This window comes from Anthonomus grandis, chromosome 10 (assembly GCF_022605725.1).
Source record: "Anthonomus grandis grandis chromosome 10, icAntGran1.3, whole genome shotgun sequence".
NCBI classification, from domain to species: Eukaryota; Metazoa; Arthropoda; class Insecta; order Coleoptera; family Curculionidae; genus Anthonomus; species Anthonomus grandis.
Genome location: NC_065555.1, coordinates 15,718,321 through 15,745,097, shown reverse-complemented (window position 1 = coordinate 15,745,097; position 26,777 = coordinate 15,718,321). Strand labels below are relative to the sequence as shown.

The 26,777-nt window shown below is 31.9% G+C and overlaps 1 protein-coding gene across 3 annotated transcripts in view; it reads left to right on the top strand.

Moving 5' to 3' along the window:
* The first annotated feature begins 410 nt into the window (after nucleotides 1-410).
* The window catches only part of LOC126741647 (dopamine receptor 2-like), a 317,442-nt gene continuing 291,075 nt past the window's right edge, over nucleotides 411-26,777 (top strand). For 2 of the 3 annotated variants that reach the window (XR_007662249.1, XM_050448177.1), the window contains exons 1-3: nucleotides 8,691-8,832; nucleotides 9,635-9,683; nucleotides 16,000-17,197. Coding sequence is in view for 2 of the 3 variants with exons in the window: in XM_050448177.1 (XP_050304134.1) it covers nucleotides 16,035-17,197 (1,163 nt within the window). In the remaining variant the exon portion in view is untranslated. Of the gene's footprint in view, nucleotides 553-8,690; nucleotides 8,833-9,634; nucleotides 9,684-15,999; nucleotides 17,198-26,777 lie in introns of those variants that run through there. The other variant, XM_050448178.1, reaches the window with a different exon arrangement.

The window sequence follows — 26,777 nt, the reverse complement described above, 5'->3', positions numbered from 1 at the left end:
CTCAGTTCCCAATTTCAAATCAAATCAGTGATGGTGGTTATATAAACAATTTTACTAAATTGAATTTAAAATCTGTGATCATTTCTACATATTAATTAAAAAAAAAATAATCTATAAATTGCGACGAACCGATAAATGAATACCTGAAGAACCAAGCCAAAAAGAAAAAGGGGCTACCTGAAATTCTGAGTTTCTCCGACTGGTAGCAGGGCCCACCTGATCTGAATGGGGCTCCTTTGTTGGCAGCTATACGTTTGGGTCAAAAGAGGCAGCAGCAGATCGAGCAGTTAGGATGCTTCCAGAATGTCTAGCAGGTAGTGGAGGGCAATCGGTATTAGGTGTAGCCGATTGGAAGGAATGCAGGTTCCGGAGGTGATGATCCAAGCGACTTGATGTGGTAACACGTGGAGTAGCAAGTGAGGTGGAAGCAGTAACAATAAAAATGCAGCAAAAGCAGAAGCAGAGGATAAGCAGAAGGTACAGGAAGGCCTAAAAATGGGGACCACACATGAGGTTCGACATGGCTGTCAATTTTATGGCATTTTTGTGTGGGTAAGTAAGTTAAATTTTATAAAATTGCTCTCTGAAAAGTTGGATGCATTGATGTTCTTTTGAGTTAAACCGAAAAGCATGCAAATAAGAAATTAATTAGATGAAAAAAATAGGAAAATGACTTAGGCATGTAACATGTGCTAACTTACCGAAGATGGAATGTGGCCTTTTCTGGGGTTTATTTAACACAACAAAAACAAGGAGCCCTATAAACTCTTAAGCCTACTTAGAAAATCAGCAATTAAGCTATCCTAGCACATACTAGTAACTACCAAAAAAATTAGGCTAAGATAGGGTCTACCTTTTCACATCCGCATTAAGCGAAACTATCTGTCATACTCTAGAACCAGATAAAGAATGAATCTATTAAAAATAGGATTGTCAGTTCCCTCCAAATTTTAAGGAATGCATTTATCTGTCAAGTACCTGGGTGTTGACATGCTGGGTTTAACTACTGGGTACTATCTGGTACCAACATTGGTTTAAGTAATTTGCAACTATGGAGCAATCTATAACTTGAGGCCATGGTTTAGCAACAATAATTTACAAAAAAAAAACTGACAGACCAGATTGACATTAACATTCTTATCACTATTGATCCTTATGATTTGAACAAAATAAACAAATAGTTAATGTGCTCAGTATTCATTAAAATCTAAAATAGGCCAAATTGACCTGCAAGGTAAAATCAATGCAAAATCAATGACAGTTCTTAATTCTATTCAATCAACAAAATAATGAAACAATATCCCATATTATTATTTACTTTCCTCATCCAATAATGGTTTTCCTTGCGTTTCAGATCGGGTATGCTAGGAGGGACCATCTTAACGGTATATCATATCTGTGTAGTATGTATATTTATGTATGATTTTTAAATAAATTATTTTATGAAACAATGGTTGCGATTTACTTTATCTTGGTAAAAAAAATTAATGAATCAATTAATATATCTGTTGGAGATTAAACCTGTAACACACCCCTCCTTCCTGAAAAGGAAGTTTACCTGAAACTTGCAATGGAAATTCAATCCCTAATAAAGAAAAACTAATCTAACTAAATAACTAATAAAAGAAATCCTAACTTGAAAATACTTAATATAATACAACATTATAAGAACCCTCAAAATAACTACAAAGAAACGAATCTATTATAATAATTAATTTACGCTGACTTATAACTTAGATACTAACATTAGATTTGATCTTGAACGTTATTATCAGGTGGATGTGCCTTTAAATCTTTAGCATGCCAAACTCCACGACAACGGCCTGTTAAGTCCGAAACTTCGTAGGACCATGGAGAGAGAATTTTGCTGATCTTGTAGGGTCCAAGATATTTAGGCGCGAACTTTGAAGTAAAGTTTTTGGCAGCATTAGAGATAACATAATTTCTCTGCCATACCTCCTGACCAAGTTGAAAACGCTCATCGCGATGCCGTAAGTTATAACGCCTACTACGTTGCTCGCAAGCCTTCTTCAGTCTTTTCTGAACATCGACAAATACCTTTTCCAATGTTTTCGATCGCAAAGTTGGATCGGAATCATTAGGGTTAGATGGAGAAATTAAAGTCGGGGTGGGACACAGAAATCGAAGTTCTCTACCAAAAATTACAAAGTTTGGGGTTAGACCCGTAACTTCGTGTCTTGCTGATCGGATTGCACAACCTGCCTTAGCCAAAATTAGATCCCACGTCCTATGATCCTCATCAACATAGCTTGAGATGATGGTTTTTAGAACACGGTGGACACGCTCTACAGGGTTAGCCTGCGGGTGGTAATTAGCAGTATAACGTATTTGGATACCATACTCTTGCATTTTATTTTGGAAAGCCCCACTACGAAACTGAGGTCCATTGTCGGCAATGATTCTATCAGGGATTCCGTAAACCAAAAGTACATGGTCCTCGAGCCATTTTAATATACTGCTGGCGGTAGCCACTCGTAAAGGAAAGAAGAGAGGATACTTACTGAACAAATCATATACTGACAATACGAAGGAATATCCAGAACGAGAACGAGGCAAGGGACCCACAAGGTCTACACTGAGGATTTGCCAAGGTCTAGTCAGGGTTGGTTGTGGACTAAGAAGGTGGCCAGAAGAGACTTTTTGAAGAGGTTTAGTCCTTAAGCAAGTGTGACATCGGGCAATATACCTAGCTACGTCACACTTCATATTTGGCCAGTAATATTTCTGTGAAATACGGGAAAGAGTCTTAAACACTCCAAGATGACCACAGGTGGGAGGATCGTGATGTGCCTTTATGACATCAGATCGTTGATTTCGTGGTACAATCTGCAACCAAGCATCGTCAGGATTATCTAAAGCGGGGTATTTTGACTTAGTGCGCTTATAGAGCTTATTATTAGAAATCCACCATAGTGGGTACTTAGATGGTTGCTCTTTAACGCGTTTTAGCATGCGGGAATACCACTTGTCGATCAGGAAAGAAGAATCGTTCGTTGACATGTCATTCAGAGGTGCTACCTCATCTATCACTGGTACCGAACGAGATAATGCATCGGGGACGATGTTGTCTTTACCCTTACGATGAACTATGTCAAAATCGTACTGTTGTAGCCTTACAGCCCATCGAGCAATGCGACCAACAGGATCTTTGATTGAATTAAGCCACTTCAGACTATAGTGGTCAGTTACCACTGTAAAATGGCTACCTTCCACATATGGTCTGAGTTTTTCGATGGCGAAAATGACAGCCAAACATTCCTTTTCTGTTGTGCTATACCGACGCTCGTTTTTGGTAAGAGACCTACTTAGGAAACAAATAGCGTGCTCTTCGTCACCTTGAACCTGATAAAGGACAGCTCCAAGTCCAAAATCGGAAGCGTCACATTGGATAATAAAAGGAAGATCAAAATCTGGACATGATAAAACCGGTGCGCTGACCAGTTTCTCTTTAATAGTATTAAAAGCATTTTCACATTCAGGACTCCATACAAACTTTACGTTCTTCATGGTCAATGAGGTCAAGGGAGATACTATCGTGGAAAAATTAGGGACAAACCTCCGATACCAAGATGCGAGTCCAACAATTCTTCTAATATCAGTAACAGTCTTGGGGGTTGGTATACGCAGAATAGCCTCAATCTTATCGGGGTCCACTAGTAGACCGGAAGAATTAACAATGTACCCCAAATATTTTAACTCGGGTTTACAAAAGGTACACTTCTCTCTGTTAAGAGTTAGACCTGCCTTAACGATCCTCTGTATGACCTCACGTAAAACACGAATATGTTCCTCGAACGACGGGGTGGAAATGATTACGTCGTCAAGATAGACGAAGACGTATGGCTCCAAGTCAACACCAATAACAGAATCGATCAGTCTTTGCCACACTGCAGGGGCATTAGTCAACCCAAAGGGCATACGGGTAAATTGGAAAAGTCCTCTAGTAGGGACTGTAAATGCAGTAAGAGGGCGAGATTCTGGTGCAATAGGTATTTGCCAATACGCGGACTTAATATCCAACGTACTAAGGAACTTGGCATCTCTTAATTTATCTAAAGTGGCAGAAACAAAAGGTATGGGATAACTGTCTTTGATGGTTACACGATTTAAAGCGCGATAATCGACACAAAAACGCCATTCGCCAGTTTTTTTCTTAACCATTACTATTGGAGATGACCAGGGTGAAATAGATGGTTCCACAATACCATTGGCAATCATTTGTTCCAATTCAGTATTGACATCCTTTTGAAGGGCACGGGAAAGAGGATAATAGCGCTGTTTGATAGGTGCTGAATTTGTCCTGATTTCTAGCTTGACCAAATTAGTACAACCCAATGTTGAACTCATGTTGGAAAAGACATCCTCGATAAGTCGATCGAGAGTTCCTTTTTGTGTTGGAGTCAGAGTATCAACGGATTGAATTGCGGCAGTTTCGTGACAGTAGTATGGAGCAATATCTTTGAAATGCCATTCCCCAGTGTTAAGGTCAGGTATGATCCCCATACGAGTCCAAAAATCAATACCTAAGATCAAGGAATGGGGTAGGGAGGGAACAACCAAAACATCCATAAGGACTACGCGAGTGCGAAGCCTCATAGGTAAGGTCACAATTCCTTTTATTGAACATTGTTGTCCATTGGCTACAGTGCACTCAGTGGCCCCAGATTGTTTAAGGGTGCAATAAGTAGACAAAACAGACCATCCGGCAGAACCAATAATAGTTCGAGATGCTCCACTATCAAGTAAACCTAATAGTGATTTTCCAAAAATGTCTATGTGCAGATAAGGACGCTCATCACCTTTGGCATGTGCCAAGACGAAATCAAGGACGGCAGAAGTACGAACATGTTTGGATAGACTAATAGCCGATTGCGATTCAAAAGATAGGCAAGAGGGACGGCCTATGCTCTTGCCGATGCCTCGTTTTTTGAGCATGTTGGACAAGTCTTTGCACTAACGTCTCTCTTTCCGCATCGGAAACAAAAGAACGTTTTGGGCTTAGAACATTTACGAAAACGATGTCCGCTGTCACCGCAATTCCAGCAGGTTACAACAGAAGAAACTGCATCTATAGAAGTTGAATAAGCCGAATGATTATTAGGAATAATCGGCTTAACATCACTAGGCTCTGAATAAGACTCAATTGACGCTACGTGATGACTGGGTTTTCTGTAGGCAAGTTCAGGTTCTAATAGCTGTCTAATGTTTGTGGGGGGTGGGACAAATCTCTGCACTCTGGCTTCGGTCTCTTCAATTGCTCGACTTAACCTAGTCAACTCGTGAAGATCATGGATTTCATGGGTAGCAAGCCTACTTTGAATATAAGGAAGTAAATTTCGACGAATAAGATTAAGTTTGACTGATTCGGAGGGACTTTCTGAAAGTTTTCGAAATAGACTCTCCATTGCGACAATAAACGTAAGGACGCGTTCTTGTGATCCTTGGGTGCGCCTACGTATTTCATCCCACAAACCATATTCATAGTCATAAGGCCGAAAGGAATCTTTCAATTTAGTTACTAAATCATCCCAACTGGCAAATTTATTGGTACGATACCAAAGAAGGGCATCGCCAGTAAACAACTCTGGTGCAGACCGGAGTAACTGCTCCTTAAGTACACCTCGAGATAAACGTATTTCCTCAACTCTCTCTAGAAAGTCGTTAACACTAGTCTGTCCATTAAACTTAATATTCCATCGAAACACATCATGTGTATGGTATGAGGGATGCGATAGTTGTCTCGGCTCACGCCCGTAAGTTTGATTCGATGTGTCCGTCGGAGAAAAATTGACTTCTTCCAAATGACGAACTAAGTCGTTGATTGGTATGGACTGGGACAAGTTGTCTCCATGAGCAGTGGAGTTTGCTGGAGGAGATGCATGAACCACGGGGGGTCCAAAACGAACCTGTGATTGACGACTCATTGATTGAGACTCATTTGCTGAACTCACTGGATAACAGTTAATTTGACTTACAGGAGGTTGTGATATAGGATTCGAAGATATTGAGGACTTTGCATTAAGTTCATTTCCGGAAGACTGAAAGACTCTGGATCCGTCGCGCTGCATGAAACGACCATAGGAAGGTCTTGACTCAGATGTACTTGACGTTCTCTGCTGAGGATTAAAATAAGGACAACTGCTTTGAGCAAGCTCCAATAAATCCTGGAGTGGAGGTCTAGACTGTTGTGTCAAAGACGGATTGGAAGTAGTCCCATAGGGTACTGCATCGCTATGAGATTCAATCTGAGGCAACTCCCTATTAATAGCTGAATGTGCAAAGGACGTAGAAGTACCAGACTGGAAATTATTCAAATTGTTCGACTGCTCTGCAACCTCGCATTGTGAAGTCGATGCGGCAGCAACATTGGAATTAACACGTTCCGCTTCAAGTTCTTCAACAGGTGTAGATTCCTCATCACTCAAAACAATTAAGTCATTTGAAACTACTAAGTTGTCTCCTGTATTTAAGGATTCATGGGATTCGTGAGATGGAGTGGCTCCTGTTAGGGTAATGGCTGGTGGTTTGTTGGCATAAGAGCAAGAAGGCATGATACCTTGAGAAGCAAGATTAAGATCACCAAAAAGTTTAGTGCATGAACTTACAATCTCATTTTTTAAAACCGACTCTACTTCTGACACAGCATGGACTCGATTGATACGCTGGTACAAATGCAACAAGAGGGTATTAATCCGTTTGGATTCTCCATCACAATAATCCTTTCCGAGAGTCTTAATATCCCGTTCAATAGATATTAATTTACTACGACAAAGGCAAAGCTCACTATCCGTGTCGAAGGCAGTGGAACTAGGAGGATCAATGTGTTTCTCTCGTTCCAACCGCAAGGACTCACGAAGACTGGTCCGTTTTTGAGCGAAAGAACCGGTTAATGGGAGACCTCGAATGTGTAACTCATATTTTAGTTCCTCACCACCTAGATAATTAACATCCATTTCAAATGTCAAAATAGAGGGACAAAAAAAATATATATATTTATAGATATATTATATATAATTTAATAACGTTAATTAAATAAATAAGCTACAAAAAAAAATTAAAAGGAAAATATGATTAAGTATCCAAAGGACACCCCCACCCTTTCCTAAGAAAAAAAATTAAAAAAAAAGGAATCAAAGTCCAACAGCAAATACACTACGTATAAGAGCAGTTAAGACTATAGTTATATTTATCATTCAGACCTACTAATAAGAAGTAAGAATAGTCAGGTACTTCAAAAAAAATAAATAAATAAATAAAAAAAAAACAAAAGAAGTCATAAAAATCAATCAAAGGTAATACCAGTAAATAAGCTTATTATATACACTTACTACAGTACTGCGCATGAATAGATTTAAAAAAAAAATCAAAGAAAAAAAATATAAAAAAAAAACAAAATATTTAAAAACTTTTCGATTATGTTAATCACTCATAATTACTTCAACGAATAGATGTTCGCATTAAAAAAATTACATAATCAAAGTTCCAACAATTTATCTAAAGCAAATCAAACTATAATAAAAGAAAATGAAAAAGAAAATATATATCTCTATGATACTTTATAAAGTACTACTTCTTCTCGACAATACCTCTATTCAAGAATTTAAAAAAAAATGTTTTTCCTTTTCTTCCTTTTTTTTCTTTTTTTACACCACCCTGTAATCCTATAACACTTGTATCATTTATCCTTCCCTACAACACCTGAAGATATTTCCTTGGTTTTTGGTAATTGGTCACCAACCTAAATAAAATGTATTGATAATTCTCTTTTTTTTTTTTAAATGAGAAGAAACACTGAACTGATGAAAACGTCAAAAAAATAAGAATGGTAAAGTCAACCTTCCAAAACAACTAATCAAAATTAACTGCTAATGTTTAATATAATCAAAAGTCATTAGAAAAAAAAATTGGTAAAGCATGAACTGACACGTTAGGCGCCAAATTTATTGCACTGTTCCTCGCACAATGCCTAAATGTGGGTTCCAGGGTTATGATTATTAGCCTTTATTAGGGCACGCAAAGAAAACGCAGCTTTATATCGTTAAACCCAGCTTTAGTATTGAAAGATAAATCAATGTCATAATTGACAACTAATTTAATCTATAACCTCAATTCAAAAAAAAAAAATACAAAGACAGTAATGCTCTAATACTTAAGTTATAGTTATGAAATTTAAAATTATGAGAAAGAAAATAAAGTAAAATTTAGCACTTAATACTTATTCAATTGTACATCTGACAATACCTCGCATATACGTATATACTCAGTTCCCAATTTCAAATCAAATCAGTGATGGTGGTTATATAAACAATTTTACTAAATTGAATTTAAAATCTGTGATCATTTCTACATATTAATTAAAAAAAAAATAATCTATAAATTGCGACGAACCGATAAATGAATACCTGAAGAACCAAGCCAAAAAGAAAAAGGGGCTACCTGAAATTCTGAGTTTCTCCGACTGGTAGCAGGGCCCACCTGATCTGAATGGGGCTCCTTTGTTGGCAGCTATACGTTTGGGTCAAAAGAGGCAGCAGCAGATCGAGCAGTTAGGATGCTTCCAGAATGTCTAGCAGGTAGTGGAGGGCAATCGGTATTAGGTGTAGCCGATTGGAAGGAATGCAGGTTCCGGAGGTGATGATCCAAGCGACTTGATGTGGTAACACGTGGAGTAGCAAGTGAGGTGGAAGCAGTAACAATAAAAATGCAGCAAAAGCAGAAGCAGAGGATAAGCAGAAGGTACAGGAAGGCCTAAAAATGGGGACCACACATGAGGTTCGACATGGCTGTCAATTTTATGGCATTTTTGTGTGGGTAAGTAAGTTAAATTTTATAAAATTGCTCTCTGAAAAGTTGGATGCATTGATGTTCTTTTGAGTTAAACCGAAAAGCATGCAAATAAGAAATTAATTAGATGAAAAAAATAGGAAAATGACTTAGGCATGTAACATGTGCTAACTTACCGAAGATGGAATGTGGCCTTTTCTGGGGTTTATTTAACACAACAAAAACAAGGAGCCCTATAAACTCTTAAGCCTACTTAGAAAATCAGCAATTAAGCTATCCTAGCACATACTAGTAACTACCAAAAAAATTAGGCTAAGATAGGGTCTACCTTTTCACATCCGCATTAAGCGAAACTATCTGTCATACTCTAGAACCAGATAAAGAATGAATCTATTAAAAATAGGATTGTCAGTTCCCTCCAAATTTTAAGGAATGCATTTATCTGTCAAGTACCTGGGTGTTGACATGCTGGGTTTAACTACTGGGTACTATCTGGTACCAACATTGGTTTAAGTAATTTGCAACTATGGAGCAATCTATAACTTGAGGCCATGGTTTAGCAACAATAATTTACAAAAAAAAAACTGACAGACCAGATTGACATTAACATTCTTATCACTATTGATCCTTATGATTTGAACAAAATAAACAAATAGTTAATGTGCTCAGTATTCATTAAAATCTAAAATAGGCCAAATTGACCTGCAAGGTAAAATCAATGCAAAATCAATGACAGTTCTTAATTCTATTCAATCAACAAAATAATGAAACAATATCCCATATTATTATTTACTTTCCTCATCCAATAATGGTTTTCCTTGCGTTTCAGATCGGGTATGCTAGGAGGGACCATCTTAACGGTATATCATATCTGTGTAGTATGTATATTTATGTATGATTTTTAAATAAATTATTTTATGAAACAATGGTTGCGATTTACTTTATCTTGGTAAAAAAAAATTAATGAATCAATTAATATATCTGTTGGAGATTAAACCTGTAACAACTATTGACAACTTATAAAGACTTTATATCATAAAATGACGTTTTCCGATATTTATGTCCATACAGTCAATTTTACATCATGCGATAAGCTGGTCAAGGTTATGCTTCACATAAGGCACTTACTAGAATTTAAAAATTTGTAATAAAACTTGAGATCATCAGCATACAATAGAAATATATAGTATTTTAAACAGCTTAAATGCACTGCAAGCAATACCATTAATGTAGAGAGTAAAAAAGGAGGTGTCTTAAACGAGACCCTTGAGGAACACCAGAAATAACTGAGATGTCATTAGAGCTATAATTTCATACCCTTACGATTTGTTGAGTAGCTTTCAAGCTAATTATACAGGGTGATTCAAAATTGAGTGCAAAGATTTGAAGGGCGTATTTACCAGCCAAAAATAAGAAGTATTTTCATAAAAACGTATGTCCTAACTTGTTTCGTTTTTTACAGATACAGAGTATTTGTTATGAAAATCTGCTTTTGTATGGATCTGTTACTTAGGCTAAGTTAAATTTTAAAAAGATATTAAATGAATCTCAATAATTGATGCGAATTTATTATTAGTTTTAATAGGGCCAGGCACAGATTTTGATTTTTTTCCTGCATAGTATGGATAAAGCTAGATACGAGTAAGGCTCAAGAGCTAAGAAAGTTACATTATTGACTGCTTAATCTAAAAAAAAAATTAAATTGTCAAAAAAGCGGTGGCGTACCATAATTTTACCTATAAGTATCAAGTAGGTAGCCCTCTGAAACGCCACTGAAATTAATAAATTTATTTTATTACCACCAAAGAAGGGTCTTTATCATGACAAATAAGCCTACCAAATTGTATTTAAATCGGCTGAAGGGATTTTAAATAATTGAAATAAAAAACGATTTTATTAAAAAACTTTTACACTCAGTATCTAGAAAACATAGCAAGTTAGGGCATACGTTTATATGAAAAAAATTTCTTATTTTTGTTTGGTGAATACGCCCTTGAAATCTTTGCACTCAATTTTGATTCACCCTGTATAAGGATTTACTAAAGTCAAACTGAGATAATTTATTTAAAACCTTCGGATAAATTGAATAATGAGGAAATAAAACATGGCAATTTAACTTACGCGAACAATTTAAAAAATATTGTACCAAGTGCAATGACTTAATTTAAAAGTTAACTTCATAGTCAAAAATGCATAAGTTAATAGGACACGCGTGCAATTTTCTGATGAAAATTGTTTTAATTCGTAGTAAGGTGCCTAGAAAAGATCCAAATAAATTTCCTTTCAATAAATTAAATTTAGGACATTTTTTAGCAGTTTCTTATTACACGATAAAATTATTCTCAATAATAACATTTATACCTAAAATGAGACGCTCTAGAAATTTCCAATAGTGATGTAAAACCTCTGGCCACGCATAAGGTTTTTTTAGTACAGTCTTAATATAGAATTGGGTGAAACAGTACAAAATATTAATTGAATGGATACTGTTTAAAGATATATACTAAGAACACCTTGTGCGCGGCCAAAGACCTCGCACCACCATGCAATTCTTCCATTTAGCAAAAGTTATGCCTTTACATTAAAACGCTTTAGAAATTTAAAAATTTATATCATTTTAAGAAGAAATCCTTAAGTTAAAGTATAAATAATAAATCCCATTCTTTCTTTTTTAACCCCTTATCCGAATTCTAACTTCCTAATATAATGACAAATATTTAGATAAGGTTTATGTAAATAAGGCTATAAAAAGAGTGTGATGTAGGTCGCTTAGAAGTTTTAATAAGGCACTCGAATAATTTACCTATCACATTAATAAAAAAACTTAGTAATTAATTAATAAGTAGATGAACATGGGTCATCAATTTTCAATAAAAAACTGAAAAGAAGCTGTCAACCTTGACACCAATATCCAATATAGTTTACAATGTCCATGTCGACAGCGTCGCACCCCTAGGGCGCCAAAATTTAATACCGTCCCCCGCTAATCTTATACGCAACGTAATTCTTGAGCAAATTTGGCCTCTCCACATTTTTCGGCAATAAAATCGAGCGATTCTTTGCAAAGATTAAGCCCTTGGCTGTCTAGCATAGTAGCCTGAAGGCATTTGCTCTATTTCGTAGTAAACAAACACATAAATCCGAGCGATTTTTAGGAGTGGGATTTATCCCTCAATGTCCGGGGTTTGCTTTATTAAGTCGTATACGAGCGTCACTAACCTTAATAGTGGACATTTCAGTCTGCTAAATGTTTTAGTCAATTAATTTTGCAAATCCGGGTTGTTCGTTACAGTGCTGCAAGGAAACGACGTTTGGAATACGAACATATATACATTTTGGGTTTTACCCATTGCCGCTTATATATAGCGGATAACTAAGAAGTTATATGGATTATATATAAGAAAAGATTTTATGAGATTTTTTGTATTAGAATGATATTTACCATATACATTTTAAAAAACCGATTAATTATTTCTTTAATTATTTACTTTTTTTGCTTTTTTTCTTTCGCAGTGGCATTTAATTGTAATAATTATTACGTCACTTATAGCAAAAATCAATTTAGAAATTACTGTCTCACACGCTCAAAAATTGAAAAGAAAAAAGAAATTGAGAAATTGAAAAAAAAAATGAAACTCGATTTTTGAGCGTGTGAGACAGTAATTTCTAAATTGATTTTTGCTATATGTGATGTAATACCCAATAAAATAAGTCCTCTCCTTTTTGGTTTGAGCTTGACTTTTATGCTTCTGACTTTTAATTTTTCTTCATTAAACATGTCTCCTCTTGCCTATAATAATTCTTTTTATTTTTACTCCTGATTTTCATTATTGGTATTACTTGTTTTATTTCTTAAAGTTACTTATCGTAGTCTTAACCAGATGTTCGCCAGATCTTCCGTTTTTGCTGTTTGTTTTATGCTTCTTTACTTTCTGTCTTTATCACATCTCGGGTATGTCTTTCAGGTTTTTATTTATTTATGAGTAAGAAAATGAAAGTGTATAATGCTGATGATAAATCGTTTAAAATACTTTTTCGCCAGGGTTCAGCTTTACTTTAAAATCTGAAAATTTTAATTTAACACTTATTTTCCAAAATTTTCTTTTCCTCAAACTAAAGTTCTTATGAGTTTTTAAATTTTTTTATTGGTATTTTTATAGAAATAGGACTATTTGAAAATAAGAAACGTTGTAAATTGAATTAAATATTTTAAAAAATTCTATTATCTTTTAAATTTTTTCCAAATTGCCAATTTAAAAAAAAAATAGATTTTTGATCACAAGCTCTGCAAATTTTGATGAACCTTAATGGTTCAAAAATAACTCAAAATTTTAAATTTTCTAAAAACTTGTTCTTAAGTAATAAGGAGTAAAAACTTACAAGCTGCGACTACAAATTTGAGTGACTAAGGACCGCAAAAAAATTTAAATTGTCAGTTTTCCAACATACTTAAAAAAAAATTTTTCGGAAAATACATTATACAATTTACTAAACTACAATTAAAAAAAAATATTATACAATTTACTAACTTGTACTTTGAACTTTTCGAGCTAAATATTGTTAAATTTTTAATTGTTTCTTTATTGTTTTATATATTTTATTTGTTTCTTTATAGGGTATCACCTCTTTGAAAATAACCATTCGAATTTTATAAACCGTAGATGGTAAAAGGCAATTCAATTAAGACGAAGTTGCGTAATATAAATAACACCTTTCCATAGCCTTCAATTATTATTCAATTACCTTTTATACGACGTATCATACTTGTGCATCTCAAAAAATTCGAGTGCGTTCCATTAAACCTTCATGAGAAAGAGAAATCTATCTATCTCCATGTAGGTCTCAAATTCTAGCCTCATCATTGGGATATTGGAAACTAAAAAATATACAAAAGTTACGCTATTTAGTGCCTATTAAAATTCCCTAAAACATCGAATATTCGCAATTTCATTTTTTTTAAAGATATTTTGCTGTCTCTTTCTAATACAAGTTCTTATGGAAAAATCAATTAAAATAAAAATTTTCTATTAAAATAAGTTTTTTGAGTGGCTTAGGATCATAATAGCCTTTTAAAATCCGTAATCAAAAATCTAGAAGCGTGTTTAAAAAAACAAAGTTGATGATAACAGCTCAAATCTGAAACTTTGGTTCAAATGTAAATATTTCGTTTTTTTTTAAAATCTTTATAATAAACCAGATAGAAATTACCTTTCAAGTACCTTTTTATTGACATATGTCCCATAAATATTTGGAATTCTTTAATTAATGTTTACCCTCAACATGTTTTTAATATGCAAATTTGATACATTATTAAAGCATAATTTAAATCTTTCGTATAATCCGATATAGTGCCCATAACGATAAAAAAAAGATGGATGATGGCCTAAGTCAAAGCTATTAATTAAAAAAACTAGAATCTAATTTTTACCATTTTTTATGATTCTCACATTTATTTTTGTTCAGTGACGGCTAAAAAAATATTTAAAATTTTTATTAAAAAAATTTTTTACAAACATTTTAAAATTTTCATCGTAGATTAAATGGATAAATAAATCTCTTGAAGATAAGACATTGATTTAACAATTATATTTTCTTAAAACAAAAAAATATAAAAAAATATGCAATTACTATTAAATTTGATCGAATATTATTTGTATTTTGTTTAAAAGTAATAAATAAATGTTTTTTAAATGAAAAAATAAATAATTTAAAATATTTGATTACATATATTTAATAAAAAATTACATGAAAGATTGAAAAAAAAACATTTTGTTCACCAAAGTTATATTTACTCAATAAATACATTGACAACATAAATTAGAATAAGATAATAAAAAGTATCTCTAATTAAAAATAAATTTACGGACTAACAAAATAATTACAAAATATTAATAGTACAATATAAATAAAATCACTGTCAATGGATCAGGAAAAATTAAAATTTAAAAAATTTTGAAAATTATTGACTTATGGCTTATGATCAATGGTGATAGTACATGAGTGAATTAAATAAACAAATTTCTTGATAAAACTATAAATTTTGAAATCATAGGTATGTGTTTCTATAAAAAATAAATTTCTTAAAAATAAAGCATTTTAAAAAATTTACTAATTGCATTTATTGAATAAATGCAATAAAACAAAATAAATTAAGAAGTACATAATTAATCGTCAAATCTCATAATATTTAAATTTCGTTTAAATGAGCCAGCTTAAAAATAAAAAAAATATTGTAAAAATTATGTGTGAGTAATTATGTAATAACAAAAAAAAATAATAATAAAAAAAATGAATTTAGAGTAACATGAAAAGAAAGAATAGGTGGTTGGGGCCTTTGTTTAGAACTTAATAAATACATTCAAAATACAGAAAATAAACAAAGCTTTTTTTAAAAGTCAAAAAAAGTCAATTTAATAATAAAAAATATTTAAATCTAATGTTTAACATCTTTTTATGTTCCACTCTTATGATCAATAATGTCCAAGAAATTAAATATTAATTCATACATTATCTAAAAAAATAAGAAAATTTTTGTTAACGAAAAACACAAACAATTTAAAATCTGATTTCTATATTTATTCGACAAACAAATACTTGAAATTTTAAATAAAAATATATAATTAGTACAAAAATTTACATTCATAGTATTAATGAATGACCTTAACGAATCAATATCAAAATAAACAAAAATAATTTACGCTCATAAAATTACAGAACATAATTATTGTTTGCTTTTAAATAATAAAAAATAATAATTTTTTAACTTAATCTTTTAATGTATATATATTTAAAATTCCTCTCATACCTAACATTTTATTACAAATTACTACACTGATTAAAAGCACTTCCTATCATATTTATCCTCGGAACGCCTAAATTAATTATCTTCTGGCCGGTAGTGGTAACCACGCTAATAAATTATGACTCTCTATATTATTCCAAAGCGACAAATTTATTCATTAATAAACTAGTTTGCTTGAAATTCTATTTAAATTTGTAAAAATCATTTGTCAGGAGTCATCTCTTTATAAAGGGAATTTTAATAGGGGTATTTAATGACCTTAAAATATAATTTAATTAAACTGATAAAAATTTTAGTATTTAAAAGGTTGAAAAAACGGTAAAAAAACGAATAAATTTAAGAAAAACAATAAAATAAATAAAAAATCTTAATATTATTTATTTTTGTTTCAGAAATATAACTACCAAAAACCTCATCAATACTCAGCATGAATTGGACTTGGATCGATCCTCGCTGTCCCAATTGCAGTTTCGACAACTTCACCCTAAACGACACAGATCCAAACAAACAATTAACGGAAAATTGGTCGGAACTAATCCAAGACCATGCGGTGACCCTGTCTTTATTATTCCTATTTTCGCTATGTACGGTTTTCGGGAATACCTTGGTAATACTTGCCGTGGTACGCGAAAGGTACTTGCATACCCCTACGAACTATTTCATAACATCTCTTGCTGTTGCTGACTGTTTAGTGGGACTTGTAGTGATGCCCTTTAGTGCCCTTTATGAAGTTCTGGAACATACGTGGTTCTTTGGACCCGACTGGTGTGACATTTGGCGATCGTTAGACGTACTATTTTCAACCGCATCCATTTTAAATTTATGTGTCATAAGCCTGGACCGGTACTGGGCTATAACTGATCCAATTGCTTATCCAATGCGCATGACTCGCTTACGTAGCATAATTCTTATAGCAGCTGTATGGGTATGCTCCAGTGCTATATCGTTTCCAGCTATAGTTTGGTGGAGAGCAGTACGATATGAACCTATACCTTTAGGCAAATGCCCTTTTACAGAAAATCTTGGATACCTTATGTTCTCTTCTATAATATCATTTTATTTGCCATTGTTTGTTATGGTGTACACCTACTACAGGATTTATAGAGCTGCTGTAGCACAGACCAAAAGTTTGAGGCTGGGAACCAAGCAAATATTGATAGGGGCAGAAAGTGCCGAGCTAACGCTACGTATGCATCGGGGTGGTACTGGACGAACACCACAAAATAGTACAGTGGAAAGTAGGAACCAGTATAGTACCGCAGAGGATGAACCCTTAACAGCATTAGCGAATAACGGTCTAAACAGAATACCATCTACACGTCTCGGAGGTGCTCACAGTAAAAACTTCTCACTGAGCAGAAAACTGGCAAAGTTCGCCAAAGAAAAAAAGGCTGCAAAGACATTGGGAATAGTCATGGGGGTGTTTATAGTATGCTGGCTGCCCTTTTTCGTGGTGAATCTTTTATCCGGATTTTGTCTGCAGTGCATTTGGCACGAGAAGATTGTTCTGGCCGTTGTCACGTGGTTGGGGTGGATCAACTCAAGCATGAATCCTGTAATCTATGCTTGTTGGAGTCGAGATTTTAGGCGGTAAGTCAATTTATGTAATTGTCGTGTAAAGTTATGCACGAGAGCATAATTTAATTGAACACGTTGTTAGTTCTTTCTTGTTTGATGCTTTCTGGTGTATTTTTTAAATATTTGTGAGTTATTGAACACCTTATTACAGAAGTTAAATATCTTATTTATTACAAGGGAATTTGTGTCTTCTATATATATTTTAACGATAATGATTCGTAGATGACGTCACTGCAGGAACAAAAAGTCCCTTGTGCACGGCTAGCGGTCAAATTTGTTTGTGCTAAAGTCACATCAAATTACTGAATCCTGCTTTAACTATCTAATTGGGTTTGTAACTCTTAGCTCACATTTTGTAGTTGCCTTGTACGAAACTGACTTGTACGAAATCAAATACATAGTAAGTAACGAGGTTCACGTATCTGTAAATAAACAAATGACTTCCTTGGTAGAAACCTTAGCACCAAAACTCGAGGCAAATTTTTTTATCATTCTTGATAGAATAAAGGATGGGTCAAGGACTTTCACAAAGTTAAAGAATTAGATATTAAAAACTCCCGTTTAACTAGCACACTGGTTGCTCAGGAATAGTATTCCTGTAAGTGAAACCTTAAAATATATCAAATGAAGTATATAATATGTTTAAAACAACTTTAAAAATCAACGGTATTTCACTATGCAATATAGTGAACTGCTATCAACTACAACACAAAGTATTTAATCCAAACGAATCTCCTGCTGTTTTAATGCAATTTTTGGACATAAACAAATAATCAATAGTGCTTAAAAATTGTAAATTCTGAAAGAGTTCGTGGTTCTGATTATGTGAAAAGTGGAACAGGTGCTTCTTTTTCTCTCTTTTATATTTGACACGAGATTCTTTGATCTTGAAACTTTAAATGCCCATTGACTACATATTACTAAATTTGATTAAGTTTTATTTTATTTTTAAAAGAAAACCTTCTATTTTTCTTCGGTTTTCTAATAAAATATGCACGATTAGATAAAATTTAGCTTACATATGATATGTGTGCATAATATTTTTGGCAAATTAAAAATGTAGTGACTAGGCCTTTGATATGTATTTATTATCATATTAATATCACGCGAGTGTTCTATATGTTACGTATTAAGAAATGTTCTTTATTTTTTGTGATCGAAATGTACTTCAATTTTATTAAGTGCTGTGGGTAGACAATCTGCTTAAAGATGTAAAATTTGTTGAACATATTATATAAGTTCCTAACTTTTTTGTTCGTTATCCTTGTTTTCAGTATTTTATTTCTTCTTTTCTTTGATAGTTTATCTATGCGATTTAGCCTATCTATAGAATATCTATAAATAAATATAAATGTATTATCCAATGGAGTTGCAAGAGAAATGAAATAATTCTGGACTAATTGAAAATTTTATTTGCGATGAAGTTTTCTTTACATATGTTCGGTATTGTCATTAATCATAGATAATTTCGGTAAAGGTAATTATATAAAATATAAAGAAAAAATACTTGATATCACGTTATTAACTAGAGTTTCTTTAATGATTAGTTTTTGTTCTGTTTTTTATTACTCTTTTAATGAAGATTTCTGTAATTACTAATAAAACAGATTATATTAATGATTATTTTCTTCTTTATTTTGTTAATATGAGTAGGTATAAAAAAATTACCATTGTGTTACTTTCTTCTTGTTGTATTAAAACTTCTAAGGTCGGTTTTATAATTATGATTTTTTAATATTTCAGTCATTATATAAAAATTATTTTATATAATAAAGAGTCAATCACAAACTAAAAAAATTATTCACGCAGAGGTGTGTTTTGATATCCTTTGCGGTCTTCTTTATAAATAATTTTTGTTATTTTTGCATTAATTTTTTCCTTATTTTCTTTTTCTGTATTCTTTTTTTTCTCTTTCTTCTATAATCTTTTAGGCACATATAAATATACGTTAATTGCTTAATAAACTTGACTTTTTTCAAGATCTTAAGCTTGATTATAGTATAATCTTGAAACTGGCTTGATTAAAGATATAAGTAATCATAACGTTAGCCGGCCTGGCTATACTTTTGTAAGGCAAGACAGGGGTACTGGGCCATAACTGACCCAATTGCTTATCCAATGCGCATGACTCGCTTACGTGGCACAATTCTAATAACAGCTGTATGGATATGCTCCAGTGCTATATTGTTTACAGCTATAGTTTGGTGGAGAGCAGTACGGTTCGAACCTTAGGAAAATGTCCTTTTACAGAAAATCTTCAATATCTAATGTTCTCTTCTACAATATCATTTTATTAGCCACTGTCTATTATGATGTATAGGTACTAAAGGATTTATAGAGCGGCTTTAGGCCGGAGCAAAAGTTTGAGGCTGGGACCAAGCAAATAGTAATAGGGCAGAGAGTGCTGAGTTAACGCTAAGTATGCATCGTGGTGGTACTGGAGTACTATGGTATTTGTCGTGTCTATTTAGGTTATGCACGAAAGCATAACTTAAATGGATACGGTGTAGGTTTTCTATTTATTTTTTTTCCCGAACAATATCAATTTATGGTATCTTTTTTTAACATAATTCGAATCCTTGAAATATTTTAGTCAATGACTCATTGGCATACCGACCTTCATAAAGTAAGGGAAGGTAATGAAAGTTTAATTGTTTAAATTTTAAATGACCTATTTGATTTTATTTAATTTGCACTAGTTTTAAAGTTAAATATCATCAATACTCTATTCAATAGCTTACGAACGTTTTAAGAAGAAGAACGGCGTTAGTCATTTGAATTAAAAATTCATACTTTGATTTTTGTACAAAAAATTAAATGGCACGGTATAATTTTGATAGCAGAATCAAAAAATAGTTTAAATTTACTATAAAAAAACTAAAAGCTGCCCTCGGATATCTTTTTTACTTTTCGCGGTAATACCGCAATAAGAGCTTTTCACGCTTAATACGGATATGTCACTTTAGCATTAATAATTATTAGGTTTCTTTTATTTATTTAGCATTTCTCTCGCAGTTTATTTAGGCAATGGATAAATCCAAATTATGTAAAAAAAATAAAATTTCTAAAAATTCTAAAGTTATCACAAAAAGATAATTCAATTTTAACATCATATTCCTAAAAAAACTAAAACATGTTTAAATGCCAACGGGTTATAACCAAAGAACAAGAACAATAACTTTACAATTATTTAAAACATCCACTATTATGAAAAATTTTTCAATTTTCCTTTCAATCGATAATAGTTAATTTCCGCTTGATAAATTGAATTTCGAGCATTTTGAATACGCCCTAATATATCTTCTCTTATTGTAGACGATGTTTTATATACAGTGTCCTTAATATATCCCCAAAAGAAATTGTCTAACACAGTAAGATCCAGAGATCTACGTGGTAGTGGCAACAAACTGCCCCATCCAATTCAGCGATCTAGGTATCTATTTCTTAGAAAATCAACCACGATGTTGATACCACATATTTATCCTTAGGTCAATGGAAACATCTTCTAACAGCATTAGGAAGATATGTTATAAAAAATGAAGTAAAGTTAACATTTCACACCAGACATTTACACTGCACTTATTTTGGTTACCTATTTTCTGCATCCAGTGACGATTTTTTCCGGGACCAATAATGCATTTTATGTAAATTAACATTACTTCAACTAGAAAAACTAGATTCATCAGTCCATAACAGTTGAAAGAGGCACTGGGGTTTCGGTTGCAGATTTCTTTAAGCCAATACGAATAGGAGAATTGTTTGTCAAAATCGTTTTCTGATATAGCTTGTTGCAAGGATACATGATACGGATGATGCTTTCAAAATTTGAAAAAAACGACTAATTTTGACTAATTCCTAGGTGAAGCGAAATTTTTTTTGAGCTTAAATACGGTACAGATTCAAAGTATGCAAGAACGTTAATAACATTATCTTCATTGCTTCTTACTGGACGTTTTTTAATTGGAACATGAAGGTAATGAACACTTTTCATTGTTTGTAATCGTATTGGCAGTCGTCGAAATATTTTTTTTCTGCTATAATGTCTTTGTTCAGGTGATTTTACAGCATATTTATGTGCCGCAATAGGAGTATTTATATTGCACAAAATACTGAAAATATACGGTCAGCCTATCATAAGCCTCGGTACTAGTGTCAGTTTAACAATGTAATATTCTGACTTACTATTAACAATAATTCAAGGTATAAATAACATTTAGCCACGGAAGTTATATACTTCCCGAAAAAAATTAAAGTGGCTTAAACCACTTGGAAATGATTATTATTACTTAAAACTAATAAAGAGGATAGCTATTTGTTCCGGTTAATCCTAAAATAATAAGTATATTCCTGGCCGGCGTTACTACCCTACAAAACCTACAAGTATGATAAACCCCTCTCCCTAGCCCCATTGAACTTATCTTCTTAAAAAGTCATTTCTTAAACAACCTACTCGAGATCTGAATAAACTTTCGGACTTTACTTTTTAGGCCACATCCTGGAATAATGAATTTGTGATAAATATATTCCTTTCTTACGAAAATTACAATTTGTGACAGAAGTGGATGGAATTTTGGCGCCCAACATAGGAGCATCCTAATTGAGCCATATTCCACAAATATTTAATTTTCGATATTGACACTATAGGGGATAATCTCTAAATCTCTAAACCCTCTTTCTCCGGAGTTTAAATATCTTAAGTACCAGTTCTACGCATTGCAAATGAGAAATAATGAACGTGAAAAACCTTTTAATTGGTTTATTTAAGTCACTATCTAAACATCGTTGACCTACAACTATACTCTCTTCCCTAGTTAACCTAATTATCTAATCTTGTAATGTATACGTTAATAGAACAAATTTGCACAGTAACCTAAATATTATTTAATAATTCATATTATTTTTTAGTACGAAATATGAAGGTGCTAAAAACCTAAGATGCTTGAAAAAAAAAAGATATTTAGAAATAACTATATATTATTTATACTAATCAATAAGATATTTATTACCCCTTGCCAAAATGCCCTTTCGTTACAAAACATGTCAAATCATAAGTTTTTTTACCAGCTCCCTAAGCTGGTTTAAGTAAAATAATAACTTATCACTACCTGACCAATACTTAATTTGAATAGCACATCTTTGGTATACTAGAAAATAATTTTTGATGTCGATTTTCGATGCAGTTGCTAAATAAAATAATATTATATAAAATAATATATATAAAAAATTTGCATGGTTTGTATACAGTAATAAAGATAGACACTAATGATTTTTACACAAAATGAAGAATACACAAAAGCAATTGTATAATATTAAAAATAAATGACCAGCGCACAAAAAAAAACAAAATAAAGCGCTCTAATGATGTTAAAATGCTTTAATAGTATTTGTTGAATCTATTTGCAATACATAATCGCTAATCTAAACTAGCACATCAATAACAGATGATAATGTTGAATCAATGAAAAAATTGTTGCTTGCTCAAACAGGGCAATATTCACCAGATCTAGCCCTTAGCGACTTTTTTTTAAATTTTTATTTCTAAAAAGTTGCCTCAAAGGATAGAGGTTAAAAACTGAATCGCTAGAAAAATTGAAGGCGATACCACTTACCAAAGACCACTCAAATGGTAATAATATTGAGGATTAGAAAAGGTGCTGGCAGAATTACTTAGTAGAGAGCAACAAAAAAATGACTTTATTTTTTGAACAAACCTAAGGAAACTACAGTTTCTTTGAGAAAAATTTTGTTAAATATTCAAGACTAACAGCGAAAGGTGTTTCTAAATTTAATTAAATCAATTATCATCGAATGAGCATATTAAAAATGGTCGTGCATTAACTTGAGAGATTTACGGATATGAATAGGTAAAACTAGTTTAACCCTCGCGTTATGTTAACAATAAATGCACACCCCAAAAATACAACAAAAAAAGCGAATTAAAATAATTAATTTAAATTGAAATAATGCACAACTAATTAAAAATTTCAACTGTCAAAAATAAGTTACATGATTGTAATTAAATTAGGAATATGATTCTCAACTTAAATTATCTTTTTATAATATGTTTAGAAATTTTATTATTTTTGCATATTTTGGATTAGTCCAATGCTTAGATAAATTGCGAAGGGAGATGCCAAATAAACAAAAGAAACTCAATAATTATTAATTCCAACTGACATACGTATAAGCGTTAAAAATTCCTATTTCGATAATAACTTAAAAAGTAAATAGAAGTAAAAAAAATACTGCGGTTTTTTTACAGTAATTTAAGCTGCTTTTTGATTCTGCTATCAAAATTATACTATGTTATTTAATTTTTTGTGGAAAAATTAAAGTTATAGTGTTCAATTCAAATAACACCTCCAACCAATTTTACTAAATACTTTCACGTACCACTGGATACAATACGTAAAAGTGTTTATATTTCACTTTCAAATAAGCCCAAATTGAACAAAATCTTTTAGTCAAAAAAAAGTCTTTTAAAAGTTATAGTCATTTAAATAATTACACTTTCACTACCTCCTCCTACTTTATAAAGGTACGTCAATTAGTCTTTGACTAAAATGATGAAAAATATTCTAAGGTTTAAAATTATGTTAAAAAAAATTTCTTAATCTGACAATTTTCGGAGAAAACTAGAATTGAATGATTGGTCTTTTAATTAAGTCCCCTTATGGTCAAATAATATTTTCAGCATTTTCTCTTTGCCGCTTTTATAATGTCAAAAAAAAATCCAATGATTTCAAAGTCTATATTAAATTATTACAGTTTTTTTTATCAAACATAAAAATCCATATAAATTATTCATATTTTATTCTTTAGACCGGACTGGAGTAATATTTGACGACGTTAGATATACTATTTTTATTCACATCTATTTTAAGTGTATGTATCGTAAGCCTGGAGGGGTACTGGGATATATCTGACCCAATTGCTCATCGACGAGGGCATAACTTAAATGGATATGACGTTAGTTTCTTCTTTAATGGTTTGTCTTGTGTTTGTGTAATTTTTGCATAGAGAGGAATGATGTAAAAATAATTAATTCATCTATATTTATAATATAAATACGTTTTGTCTTCACTCGTTATCAATCAATTGCATTATATCTAATCCTTATAATATTTTTAAATTATGTTTTCAACATCAATAAATTTATGTATTAAATTTGGCTGTTTTTTTTTTTAAAAAAGGAAATTAATCATAAAAGGCATGACGATTTTCGCAGTGACCAACTTAATACCCACGAGTTATTTTTCGGAATCATTTATTATTTTTATTAAAAAATAACAAAAAACTCTTTCCAGTGCAGGCACGATTCTCATTAAGATTTTAAGCCTTTTGCCATAACAATTTAAATTAAAACAGAACCGGATTAAGTTGTGTTGGTGTATGGCTTAGGTTGTTTAAAATTAATATTGTTTTAAGGTCTAGTAAATTCATTTTTATTTTATGAAACATTCGCGTTATTAATATGCACATATCTACCGTAAAAAGAAGGTCTTTGAAGTTTTTAAAAATAATACAATATATAATTCTACCTATAACCCGATATTTTGGAAATCCTGATTTCCTTGTTCAGGTAACATTTATCTACTATTATTTATTGTATAGATCTTTTGAATAAAAATAATCTAATTAATTACAGTAAAATTACTATCCAGGCAAATTTAACTACCAAACAAGTTATATGTACTCAACTTAATAAAGGGTCCCACCCTATTATGACAACCCTTGATAATAAATGTTGAATAGCCAGGAGCTTAGGGGTTGTATATTTAGAAACTTTCAGGATAAATTTGAACTCTGTTATTTAGTATAATTTATGATTCCAATAAAATATCATCATAAAAAAAAAATATCCGATTCTTAGTAGTATCCACTTCTTGAAAGAAATTCAAATCAAATTAAAATGTCTTTTTATCCAGGCCTTACCGACCAACGTTCAACTCACATTTTATTATGCACGAAAGTGGCGACTAAAAATTCTATTTGGGTGAAAGCCAGACATCGGATTTAAAAAGATAAGGTCAGAATCATCGAATATTCATTTAAAGTTCAGCGGTTTATATGGCATTCCACTTTAGCCTAAGCCGAGACACATTTGGATGCTCTATGCTGATGACACGATAGATTTTGTTGGAAAAATTTCCATAGGTTAAGCAGATAAGGTTAATTCTTCCGATTTATTTATAGACTTAATTAAAATTATTACCGGGGTATCTAGGGATATTTGTAGCATAAACGTCGTGCTGGGTATACTTGGATTATCCGAATAACATTCCTGTGTGAATAGTTTAAATGATGCAAATCGTTCCCCAAGTAGAAATCTCACCCGGAGGAGGGTTTTATTTGAATTTTAGGTTTACGTTAAAGTTTTGCTATGACGTCAGTTGGTTTTAACCTGGTTATTTAATTATGAAAAGTTTTATTAATAGGTTAATAATACATTTTCCTGGTCTTCTGTATAAGTTAACATATAAAAGTTTTCTAAAATTGGGTATATATAAATTTTTTAATAATTAAAAAAAATCAGTTGAGAATTCTATATGGAACTTTTACTGAATAGCAGTCTTGTAAATTATTTATAGTATAAGTATAGTATAATTATTTTAAATTTGGTCGTTGAATTAATTAGCTAGTTACTAAGTTAGGTACTTCATTATTTCAATTTATAAATAATCTTAATCATTTATATTTTACCTCGTTTTTTATGAGGCTTTAACGCCAATAAATTATATTATTATTATAAAAATAGTTAATATATTGTTAAATTTAAAAAAATACTAAAAATATCTTAATTGCAGCAATATTTCTGCATAACTTAAATGAGCACGCAACTCATTTTACTAGCTTCTTTAATTATTGGATCTCGATGCTGAAAAAATATTTTAAAATAATTTTTTTTAGCATTTTCTAGATTCAATGCAATGCATTGTTGTATAAGCCATATTATAAGTAGCTTCTATTTGTCTTATTCCTCTGCCTCCGTCTGATCTTTAAACATATAATAGGTCGACATCTCCTATAGATTCTAAAAATAATCACAACATTCTAGTATGTCGATGCATGTGACTGTTGCAATTGTACTAAGTTTGTTTTTACCTGTTAGTTCAGTTTGGAGAATTTTCCTAGTTTTTCAAAAATACTCTTTTCTACAAAGCTCTTTTATTTTTATATCCTATTTGACCATTTCTTCTATTCTTAGTATTTGTATGTATTCCTATATGTATTTTATTATGGCAAGTTCCAGGATTTGTATTTCTCAGTGATTTTCTTGTTTAAATTTGTTAATTTTAACTGACTTTCCTTGTTAAATTGTAGCAGTGGCTCATTCATCTAACCCGAATTATATTTTTATAGACTTTCTAAATTCTTTTACAGTCGCTATTAAGCTGTTCAAATCATTATAATCTTTAGCAAATAACTTTAGATTATCCAGATAAAATATGCGTGAAATAATGTTGTAATTTATAGGTTTGTATCCGTTTATTTACTTCGTATTATTGAGCTTTTGACTGATTTTGCAGTATTAGGCTCAAACAGAAGATAAGAGAAGAAAACGTGTTTTGGAAAATTTCTCGATTTATAC